General features: G+C 35.9%; 1 protein-coding gene across 2 annotated transcripts in view; it reads right to left on the bottom strand.

The window, feature by feature from the left end:
* Positions 1-1,743: 1,743 nt before the first annotated feature.
* The window catches only part of LOC111995102 (probable LRR receptor-like serine/threonine-protein kinase At1g56140), a 75,083-nt gene continuing 65,166 nt past the window's right edge, over positions 1,744-11,660 (bottom strand). For both annotated transcript variants that reach the window (XM_065775035.1, XM_065775036.1), the window contains 9 exons: positions 11,216-11,280; positions 10,220-10,596; positions 9,407-9,608; positions 9,140-9,307; positions 8,481-8,599; positions 3,833-4,043; positions 3,511-3,742; positions 3,230-3,380; positions 1,744-2,335 (listed from right to left, as the gene is read on the bottom strand). In XM_065775035.1, coding sequence (XP_065631107.1) covers positions 1,958-2,335; positions 3,230-3,380; positions 3,511-3,742; positions 3,833-4,043; positions 8,481-8,599; positions 9,140-9,307; positions 9,407-9,608; positions 10,220-10,596; positions 11,216-11,280 — 1,903 coding nt within the window. In that variant the 3' untranslated portion in view covers positions 1,744-1,957. The remainder of the gene's footprint in view (positions 2,336-3,229; positions 3,381-3,510; positions 3,743-3,832; positions 4,044-8,480; positions 8,600-9,139; positions 9,308-9,406; positions 9,609-10,219; positions 10,597-11,215; positions 11,281-11,660) is intronic.

Genomic DNA, 11,660 nt, shown 5'->3' with positions numbered 1-11,660 from the left:
CAGCTAAAATCATGTCAAAATCACCATTTTACAATTATAACTAAAATTCAAAACACTAATTCAACAAGTGTGTACAAGTCATAGTGTCCAACAATAATTAGCGTTCAAAAATAAAACTTTGAAGCAACAATATGTTTTCTTTGCCAACAATTGAACCCAAAAATAAAGGGGTAATGGATTTTTTTACCATTTGGTGAGCTTTTGCTAACAATTTCGTTATATGAACCCAAAAAACAAAAATTTTAGCTAAGTAGCATCTCAAGTCACTAAGAGTTGAGTTCTAAGGCGGTAAAAGCTAATGTGGATAAATGATCCATTTAGAACTTGAGTTCCATAAAAGAAACAAAGATGAATCAAAAAAAGAAGAAAGTAGAGTTACAAATCTAAAGAAGTAAAACAAAAAAGAAAGCAGAGTTATAGATCTGGAGAAGAGCACATAAGAAAGTAGAGTCACAAATCTGGAGAAGTACAAAGCACAGATCTAATTTGTTGATTTGAGGATCTCTCTCTCTATCTCTCTCATTGAGAGTGTGCATAAGTTTTGTATTTGTTCATTTCCTTCATAGAACTCAAGTCTTAGAGACTCGAGATGCTACTTAACTAATAATTTTGGTTGTCATGCTACATAACGAAAATGTTAGAAAATTAGTTCCTCTCCTGGGGCTTCGAATACTTGAAGGACCCTAGAGCCCATGGACAATGTTGTGTGCACAACCAATTATGCATGGGAATTCTGGTATATCTGCTGAACCAAAGTCATTACTCCACACTTATCCTCACACCCAATAAAAGGATTCAGATTCAATCAAGAATTAAATATTGATTGTCCTAAATCCTCAAACTCAGCTTGTTGGGGAAGGGAAATCCCTCTTAAAGAAGCATTTTTCTTAGCCTACAATGAGCTAATGACAAGCAACTGATTAAAAATGTCCCGTGAGTTTAGCAAACCTTCACTACATTGAGCTCGTCTTTTGAGAGCACCAAAAAAATCTTTAAAATAGGGAATAACCTGAAAATTAAGGGCATGAGTCCTAAAATGAATCAGAGAAACATGGAATGTCAAAATTGCAGAAAAAATCACCTTTACATTCACACAAAAATCCTTACATCTTCATAAAATTTATGACTAGTTCAATAGATAGCTCAATATATTTCCTGTGCATTCTTAAAGGCACTAAACATAAAATAATTCCTTCTCCTCCATTACAATTCCATTCACTTCGATTTTAGCACTTCTTGCAGCGTTTTCCCTTTGTCGTAGGCTTGTTAGGCATGACACTCTGCTAGCCTTCTTCACCAATTGTGCAGACCAGGGTGGTGGATTCGACTCCCCCGACTAATTCTAGGACCATGAAAAAAACCAATGAGGCACAAGCAAGTGGCAATCCAGAAAAGGACCACAACAATCTTGTCATGCAATCTTTGTTTGGGGAACCAACAACTGACACCTACAGTTGATGCGCAACTATTCTATTGCTTGCCAATCAAATAGTATTTTTCTTCGGGGTAACTTGAATACAGATGAGATTATTTGGGGATTAAATCTCTTCTTTCCTTATATATGTCTCAATTGAATGGACTCAGTGTGACTATTTAACTTACTCAACCATGTGTCACTAGCCAACAAAGCTTAGATATCAGGGTTAGATGCCTTACTTGGTCATACTCACTCAATATTTCACTATAGTGAACCACGAGCAGATAAGTGAATGAGTTAATTCTTTTTCAATTATGAACTTCAACTAGTGAAATTTTAAATAAGATAAATAAATAAGGTAAATCTCCATGTGAAACTTTTGTACAGCTTCTTGAATAGTGCCTTACATTCGATAGTGTTTCTGTCACGACACCAAAAAATGTAAGGAATTACATTGTCAAACTCATAAAAGGAAGAATACACAAAACGTTTTTTTAACTACACACAAGAATAAATTTGAAGAAAAATAATGATGAATTCTCATCTACCCTGTTCGATAGTATCAACAACCAAAGGTTTAGAAGCATCTGCTGGTGAATTCCCTACATCACCCACCATGCTTGTACTAGCTGATGATGATTTGAAATAGGTAGTATCAATTGCATCCTCACTGGTTACGCTGGTTATATCATCATATTTCCAATCTGTTAAATATCCTGGCCTTGAAGTTACAGTGCTCACTTCAATATCTCCTGAGAGCATTGCCACCACACGTGACATTGATGGTCGCAATGTTGGGGATGCTTGAGTGCACAAAAGAGATACTCCTATCAGTTGTTTTACTTCTTCCTCATTGAATTCTGATAATTTAGAGTCTGCAAGATCAACTTCACGGTTGTTTTCATGCAACTGCCAAGCCTGAGAAAGATATATATGCTATCAGAGTAGCTTCACAATGTTGTGTACAAGTGGTGGCAGTGAGTGATCCATTTGTTTCAATGAGACAACTTTCTTCGGGATCAGAATATAATACTAAAGTGGTGGAAGCGAGTAATCCAATATTCCAATTGTTTCAATGAGTTTAACAGTCTAAGCGTTCATAACATAGTATAAAGGTATTGGTAGTGAGTATTCAAATTGTCTGAATGAATAAGACAACCAAGTTTTACCGGGGATCTAAATAAAATCTAGTTATTATCCCTAAAGTCAACCACAAGCTCATCTTGTGAATCTAACTGCCACTCCATTAACACATTTTAAATGTTCGGTGACATATGGATGAGCGACTCTGACAGGTCAAGCTTGACATATATTTCAATATCTAAGTGTGTAAACTTGAAAATCAGGAACATCACAAAATTATGAATAAATAAGGTAAAATACAAAACCTATGTGTTAACTTGAATTTCATAAAATAACTTGGAAAGAGACCATTACATGGTATTTGGTCATACAAAAAGTAGGCTCTTACTAGAGTAGATTTGAGCATGGAGACTCATTTGATTACCTATTATACTGCAAATTGGACTCATTTTGCAAATACTCTAAATAAGCAAATAAAATTACTTCACTTCCTTTAGAGGTCCTAACTTTCCTCTTTTTTTATTTATTGATAAATTATGATCCAAGCTTTGCTGGTACTTCAACTTTTGGCAGAAGCAAAAAATATATATAGTTGTGGATGGATCATGACTGTCATGAACCCAAAACACATCTAAACAAAAATATATACTACTGAAACTTTTGGAAGGAAAAAAATCCATCCAATTAAAGAAAGATGACTGTCATGGTGCACGAAAATATTGTTCATACCCATTCAAGAAGATATATCTTTTCTTCTTCCAAGCTTGAGTCAGAATTTGGCCTCCCACTAACAAGCTCTAGAGCCACAACACCAAAGGCAAACACATCAGCCTTCTCTGTAAGGTGCCCACGCATGGCGTACTCCGGTGCAAGATACCCACTGCACCAGTAAAAATCACATGCACAAATTAGTACTAATCTAACTAAGCCTCTAGGATCTTACATGCACAAAATAAAAGATTATGTAATTCAGAAAGACAAGGTGATAAGCTAAGCCTCTAGGATCTTACATAGTCCCTGCAACGCGCGTGCTTATGTGGGTCTTTTTATCATCATAAAGCTTGGCCAAGCCAAAGTCTGATATTTTGGGGATGAGATCAGAGTCAAGCAGGATATTACTAGCCTTCACATCTCTGTGTACAATCCGAAGCCGTGACTCCTCATGAAGATAAGCTAAACCTCTTGCTACACCCAAGCATATATCAAAGCGTGTTGACCAATCGAGATTCAAGGTTCTTTTTCCTGTCTCATGCAAGCATATAAATAAAATCTACATAGTATAAATAAATACTTACAGCCTCAGTTAACAACAGAAAAGATGTGTTCACATACCAAATAATGCTTGATCAAGACTTTTATTTTCTAGATACTCATACACAAGGAGTCGTTTATCTCCCTCAATGCAACATCCATACAACTTCACAAGGTTACGATGTTGCACAGCGGATATAGTAGCAATCTCAGTCAGGAATTGGTTCTTTCCTTGGTGTGATGTAACAGACAGTTGCTTCACAGCAATCACTCTCCCATCATTAAGTGTTCCCTATTTTATACAAAGTACCAAACAAAATATTAAAGAATATGTTTAAAAAATATTACTCAACATATAATTTAATCTATTATAGTAAATTTAAAAAAGGAGAGTTTGGATAATTAGGATGGATGGCTTAATAGATGTAATTTAGAGTTTTTATCTGATTGATGTCTCAAGTAAAGTCAAACAATGTAAAACAAAACCACACAATACCCATTTATACATAAAATTTATAAGGATAAATTTCTAAACATTGTAGTTTCTTAATGGTCAGTGGTCATCTTCACCATGAAATTGCATGTCGATTTTAATCAATTTCAATTTTATGCCTCAAACCGTTCAAGGAAAAGTATCAGGCAGGAATGAGAGGTTGCCCAACATAAATGTTCTACAAAGCACTAGATTGTCTCCATATGGTCTAAAACTTTGATTTTTAAAATAAAAAAACTTGCTTTCCATAGTGTTTTTACTTCCAATGATACAAGCAATGCATCTGGCAAGCTATAAACTACCAGAAATGTCATCTTATGGATCCCATTTCGTAGATCAGGTAACCAACCTCACTAACGTCTAGAAAAGATGGAACAAAAAAAAAAAAACCTTTATTTTTATGCTCGTAGTATATACAATCTTGTTTGCTAATGACTTCAATTATTTGGTCAGAGTCTCATAATACTAAAACATTTTGGAAATTATTCATTTGTACCAATTGTGATTACTCAAACTACTATACCCTCTACAAAATGCAATTGCTCATATATTGATTCCTGTGATTATCAAATCTAATAAACATCAGCCATAGAAGATTTTTTCTTGACCAATCCATTTTGAACAATCTTAAACAACTACTCAAACATTAAGCTATCGATGAGGATATTAAATTTCCATAATCATTGAAATTTAATTTGTCCCTTATTTTGATCAATTCATCACCCTCTATAAGTAGTTTGCTGTAAATAAGTTTTTTTTGATAAGTAAGAAGAGAATATTATTAATAACAGAATAGCAAGAGAAACACAAAGAGTTCACGGTAGTGAACAAAGGAATAAAGGAACAAAAAGACAGAAGCAACCCCTAATCTATTCTAATAGATGAAAGAAAATCCAAAAAGGTAGAACAATCCGTGAAACTCCAACATCGAGACCAATCAAATAGGGTCCGCTGGCAAAACTCTAATAACTGAACCACAGTTTTCCCCTCATCCTCAAAAGACCGCCGATTCCGTTCAGTCCAAATAGTCCACATTAAACAGCCTGGAACCAAATCCCAAATGTCAAAGCTATGTTTCCCAAGCCAATGGTACCACCCAAATAATAAGTCCACAACTGAACCTGGCATGACCCAATCGATCCCAAACAACCGAAGCCTATACATCCACAAAGTATGAGCTATCGGACAAAAAAGTAACAAGTGATCCAGAGATTACGCATTGCAACAACACAAACAACAACAATTCGCCAAAGGGCGACCACGAAGCATAAGATTATCTAAAGTTAGAATTTGACCATAGGCTACTGTCCACATAAAAAAAGCCACCCTTTTAGGAACCTTAACTTTCCAAATTCCTTTCCAAGGGAAAGTGAAAGGAGCGGCATTTCGAATCTTAAGATAAAAAGACCGAGTATCAAACTTCCCACTGCCATTAAGATCCCAACAAAGCTTGTCACACCCTCCATCCCTAGGAATTCGAGTTTGGATGAAATGAAGAAGGGACTAGGAAGCCGCCAACTCCCAATCATTGAATTCCCTATGAAATCTTAAACTCCACACTCTATCATTACCACCCTTGAAGGGCTTAACACATCAAAAATACAAGCCTTCTTATTAGCTGAACACAAAAATAACTAAGGATAAAGAATTTTAAGAGGAACGTCCTCAGTCCACTTATCATGCCAAAAAAGAATGCGAGAACCATCCCCCACCACAAAAGAAAAATGCTTAGCGAAAGTGTTCCACCCTTCATTAATACTCCGTCATAACCCACAACCATGAGCCCTACAACAAGCTCTAGTGCACCAACCCCCTTTTCCCTCCCCATATTTCATGGCAATGACCCTTCGCCACAGATGCGAGGTTTCATGGTCGTACCTCCAAAGCCATTTCCCTAATAGGGCCTAATTAAAAGGCGCCAACTTCCGAATTCCTAAACCACCCAACTCACATGGTAAACACACCTTTTTCCAAGCCACCAATGGATATTTGAAACTCTCAACTAATGAACCCCACAAGAAATTCCTTTGAATGCGTTCCAATCTAGTCGCCACAACTTTAGGGATAGTAAAAAGGGAAAGGTAATAAGTTGGAAGGCTTGTGAGGGTACTCTTAAGCAAGGTAAGTCTACCACCCTCTGACAAATAAAGCCGCTTCCAACCTGAAAGCTTCTTTTCCATCCTCTCAAGGATCGGATTCCAAATAGAGGCTGTTTTGTGCAAAGTTCCCAAAGGCATACCCAAGTAAATCATAGGCAAACTGCCCACCTTGCACTGAAGGATATTAGCCAAAGACTCAATATTACGCACCTCCCCAATAGGGACAATTTCACTTTTCCCCACATTCACCTTCAAACCAGTAAAAACTTGAAAACAAGTCAAAACCAGCCTAATAGAAAGAATCTGCTCTCTAGAGGCATCACAAAAAAGAATGGTATCATCAGCAAATAAAAGACGAGAAACACAGATACCAGTAGAATTAATATGACCCACATGAAAACCCTGAATGAAACCACCTTCCTCCGTTTTCTTTAGGATATGACTTAAAACCTCCATGATCAAAATGGGCCTCGGTGCAAGGTGGGCAGATTCACTTCTTGAAATTGCAATATAGTGGCATTAAATGGGCCTCATTTCATTGTGTGATACTTTCTTTTATAAGTTTACCCAGTGTAAAGAGTAGCCTTAAAGAAAGGGGACAGAACCACAATTTTAAATATGTAACCAGGCCATATAAAGGGGAAAATGTGTAACAGATTTTATGGCGTGGAAACTTAGAGAAGTTTGAATTTGGGAATATGGCCTGAATCAGAAAACAATTAGAAAATAGGTTGGTTCATTTGATTAAGAACGTTAAAATAACTTTCAACTCTGAGATTTGGCTAGGCCATTAATCAAGTCCTGGTGGGGGGATAGTTCTAACATTTACATGTGGCATGATAATTGGCGCCCAGATGTCCCTCTCTATCAAAAATTTGGGCATAGAATAGTGTATGATGCTGCCACCTTATAAAATGCTAGACTCTCTAGTGACTGTGATTCTATACAAGGCTTGGAATTGGAGAAATGCAAGGTCTGATGATCTTGTTACTTTCTCTATGTCAAGTGCTTGGACCAAATTCGACCATGGAGGCCAGCTATCAATTGGTGGAAAATTGTTTGATTTGCCAAAGCCATCCCAAGGCATTCTTTCGTTACTTGGTTGGCTTTGAGTGATAGATTATGTAGTGCATAGTTAGTTGGGTAGTAAGTTGTGACAATTTGTGTGTACTATGTAGAGCATGCGCTGAAAATAGAGACCATATCTTCTTCAAATGCCCTTTTTCTAAAAGAAGTTGGAGGTTAATTAAAAGATGGTGCTGTCAAGAAGGCCTTGATGATGAATGTGGTAATCTCATCACCTGGGCAGTACAAAATTGAAAAGGAAAAATCTTTAGGGCAGATTGTTGCAGGTTAGGCTTCATTGCTGCTATAAACCATGTTTGGGCTCAAAGAAATGCTGTTAAGCACCAGGGCACTGCTAGAACAAAGGAACAAATTTAGGATAGGGAATCAGGAGAAGTATAAAATTGAAAGCAAGGGTGTATATCCCAGCTCTAGCATCAACAAAAAATTCTGCACCAGATGGGGTATCTCAGATGTTGTGTTTAAGCCTAAAGTTTGATCTATGTGGTAGTACAACTTTCCAACTGTTGCAGATTCTTCTTCTTGCTGATTTGCTAAGCAGATGTGTGGTTGTCTAGTTTTGCATTATCACATATTTTGGTTTGTTAGTTGATGGGATTTTGTCCCTGATCTGTTTATCTGGGTAGTCAATCTTGGTTGTGTAGTTTAGATATTGTTGTCTAGTTGTAGTTGAGAGTTGTTTGCTCTGTTGTATCCCTTAACTGTTGTGGCTGGTTTCCAGCTTGTTGCATATGGATATGGAATTACTACTCTTCATTTATTTTTGGATCAATTCAGTAATTGCAACTGCTAGCTTCTCGCCAATCACAGGAACAAGATATCATAATAAGGGCGGCCAAGGAATTTCAAAAAAAAAAAAAGTAAAAATAAAATAAAAGGATAATATAAATGAAAGAAACAAAAAGAAAAAGGGGTGATGTTGCACTCTGTGATTTGTTAATAGCTATTGCTTGGAATTATCAATAGATGTATAGATGTACATCAGACAGTCAACTTTACAGCAATGGCTTGGTTTCAGCCACTGAAGTTATTGATTAGAATAAGGAATTACCTTATAAACTGGTCCAAATCCTCCCTCTCCAAGCTTATTATCAGGAATAAAATCTTCTGTAGCTGTCTTTAGTTCAGCATAGCTGAAAGTGAATGTTTTAGCATCTATTCCGAGGAGCTCTGCAATTTCAACATAAACATAGGTTGTAACACTGAATCCATTTTCTAGTAATCGATTTGCTTGAGTGGTTATAGCAGAAAATTCAGCAACGTTTTTGCAAGCTAAATGAGGAACTATCCTTTTCTTAAGAATCAATATCAAAAAATGTGTTTTAGTCCAGAACGTTGTTGGACTGAAGCAGGAGATTAGGTAGCAAGCATAATAAATGGGAATTTGTATATAGCCTGGGGCTTCATTGGCCACATAAATTATGTTTCTCCCTATTACTTTTTGGTCATATATGTCTGTTTGTGTGTGAATGCATGTTATTCCAAGACATGAATAGAAAGAGATTTTAGTAAAAATGCCTATGTACACAAGAAATGATACACTGCATTTTATACTACTTAATATGGAATATGCAGAGGCCACCTCACTAGTCATTAATAGTGAGTACCATAGCATCACATAGAGGAAAGAGTTCCATTTTTCTATAATGTTGAGAAAACTGAATGAAGTTTGACAACTATCATGTATATGCAACATAATTTTTGGCTTACCTTCATCATCGTTGGTCGGTGGTTTTCTTCTTCGAAGAATATAGAAAACCAAGAAAACAGCCAGAAAGCTCAAAACCCCAACACCAACAACAACACCCACAATCAGACCAGTCCTATTCTTGTTGCTGCTTGTGCTTGGAGGTATGTTACTAACAGTGGGTGTAAATTCTATACCAAAGTAAGATAGTCAATAACATGGTACTAAAATGTGAGGAAACCAGTACCCAATCTTTCTAAATTGCATCTACAGTTTCTGCACTTTTTTACCTGGGGTAGCACTAATGGCTGAAATAGAAGGTCCATAAGTACCTTGAGCAGGTACACAGCAAGTCCCTTTTCCAGCCCAAAAGAGATGGATTTCAAGGTAGTTTTCTGATACCTGAACATTCTTATATTCCTTTTGAACAGCTACGAAAGAGGCACCACCGGCATCCTTTTGTATGTCAAAATCCTTTAAAACAAGATTCCCCTAGAGTACACAAATTCAAAAATTAGCAAAATAGAAAGGAATGAGGATAAGAGGAAAGAGGTCATTTTATAGAAATATTGGAGAGGGAATACATCAAAGGTTTAATTCAAAATCCTTATCATGATTATAGACATATTTTAGATATCAAAACTATTTTGAGTTTTGGAAATAAATTGCAAAAAAAGTGAAGAAATCACAGAGGTAATGGTTGTACCATACTTGACAAAAATTCAGAGAAAACTAAGAGAAAAATAGTTAGTTAAAGAAAACATGTGGAGGGGCAAAATAGAGAACTGCTAGTAGCAAATTTAGAATTGATTAGATAATTTCAATTGTAAATATGCATCATATTCAACAAAAATCTATATTGATGAATAAGACAGTCAATATATTTGTATCTTATACTCTTTTTCTGTAAAGAAATATACATTTAGATTGCCATCATAATCCCTAGTCACAATCATGGTGCGGAATTATTAAACTACACAATTAACGGTTATCAAAGAAAATAACACTTATTTACTAGGGTGAATAAACTTTTTAGACAATGCAAACTTCATTTTAAAAGAAAACGCTGAAGTTCTAAAACAATTCTATAATATGATGCAGACCTGGATATAAATATCAAAGATACGCCTCCCAAGACTTTTCCATGATTGAGAGTTTACAAAAGCTATTTCTGCAAATTGGAGGCTCACAGTGTAGTTTCCATTCTCGAGCCCTAGGCCATAGTATCGTAATGATGAAGCAGAGAGTCGAGCTGTTTGGAACAGCTCTGAGTCTAAAGTATTTGTGAACTGAGATGACGAAGAACTTGTATATGTAGGACTATTGGTCCCACTAAAATATCCAACATTGCTAACTGCCCACCTGTCTGTGTCAAACACATAATATGTAGCTGGGCCAAGTGTCTCATTATCCCTCTCATACTTAATCCCATTAGAAGAGGTAATTTGAGGACCACCGCACTTAATTGCAAACTCAGAATCTGAAAACAAATATATATAAAATAAATAAACATTCATTGATGTGTAAGCTCGGAAAAGGTAATTAAATTTGTGCATTCATAAGCATGCCATGCATTTCAATAGTGGACATGCTTGAATTTAGAATCCTGATCAGTAGTCTGTTATAAAAAAACAAGAATGTAGGTTGAAAAATAGTTTAATTATCTGTGATTTGAATGTGAGACTTGGATCTAAGCACAAAATATTGACATATTCAAACCTGATCTTTTTAAATACTCTTTTAATGATCGTCAGTATAGGGTTCTTGGCAGAGGTTCACAAACCTTGCAATTTTTCGTTAAAGTACATCATGATGCCATTTAAAATTACTGTATACTGAATTGACACTGGAATGTAGTTGTGATGTATTTCCGATTTAGCATTTAAAAAGACAAATCCAATATTCATGTGTACTAAAAATTTGGAATGCATTATTGTACTGTGTCCATATCAATATTTTGTAAACATTTGAAGTTTCATCACTTCGTATTTTGCTTAGAAGCACCAAACCTAGAGTATAATCTTCTTGCAATTTGGCCTCAATACTCGCGAATGCTTTCCAATCTTACAATCAGGTGTGATATTTTAAATTGTACTTACATCTTCCAGTGCCTCGATTGCAAGGAAAACCCCGTTGAAGACAGCTCAATCCTGAAGGCAAAACACTAAAGCAGAACAGAAATGCACTTAGGCATGGAATGTGTAGTTTAACAACATAAAACATTAGTTATTAAAGCAGATATATTTGATTGATACAAATATTATAATTAGGATTAAGTTTTCACTCATGTAATGAGAAATGATCTCTTGGCAATATGCTCATAAGCATTCTCCTAAGAATACTAACCCATCATTGCCCCATGATGAAAGAGGTTTCTTTAAATGAGTTACGACTTGTGTTTTCCCAATGTAAGGCATTACTTGCAATCACAAGAAGTAAATGTATATGAAATTGATCATGAAGAGAAACATTATAATATTTAGGTAGAAGAGTTTTTTTTTTTTTTTTTTTTTTGTGGGGGGGGGGGGGGGGGGGGGGGGAAGG

Source organism: Quercus suber, unplaced genomic scaffold (assembly GCF_002906115.3).
Source record: "Quercus suber isolate HL8 unplaced genomic scaffold, Cork oak 2.0 scaffold_103, whole genome shotgun sequence".
Classification (NCBI taxonomy): domain Eukaryota; kingdom Viridiplantae; phylum Streptophyta; class Magnoliopsida; order Fagales; family Fagaceae; genus Quercus; species Quercus suber.
This window is presented reverse-complemented; position numbering and strand designations above follow the sequence as displayed.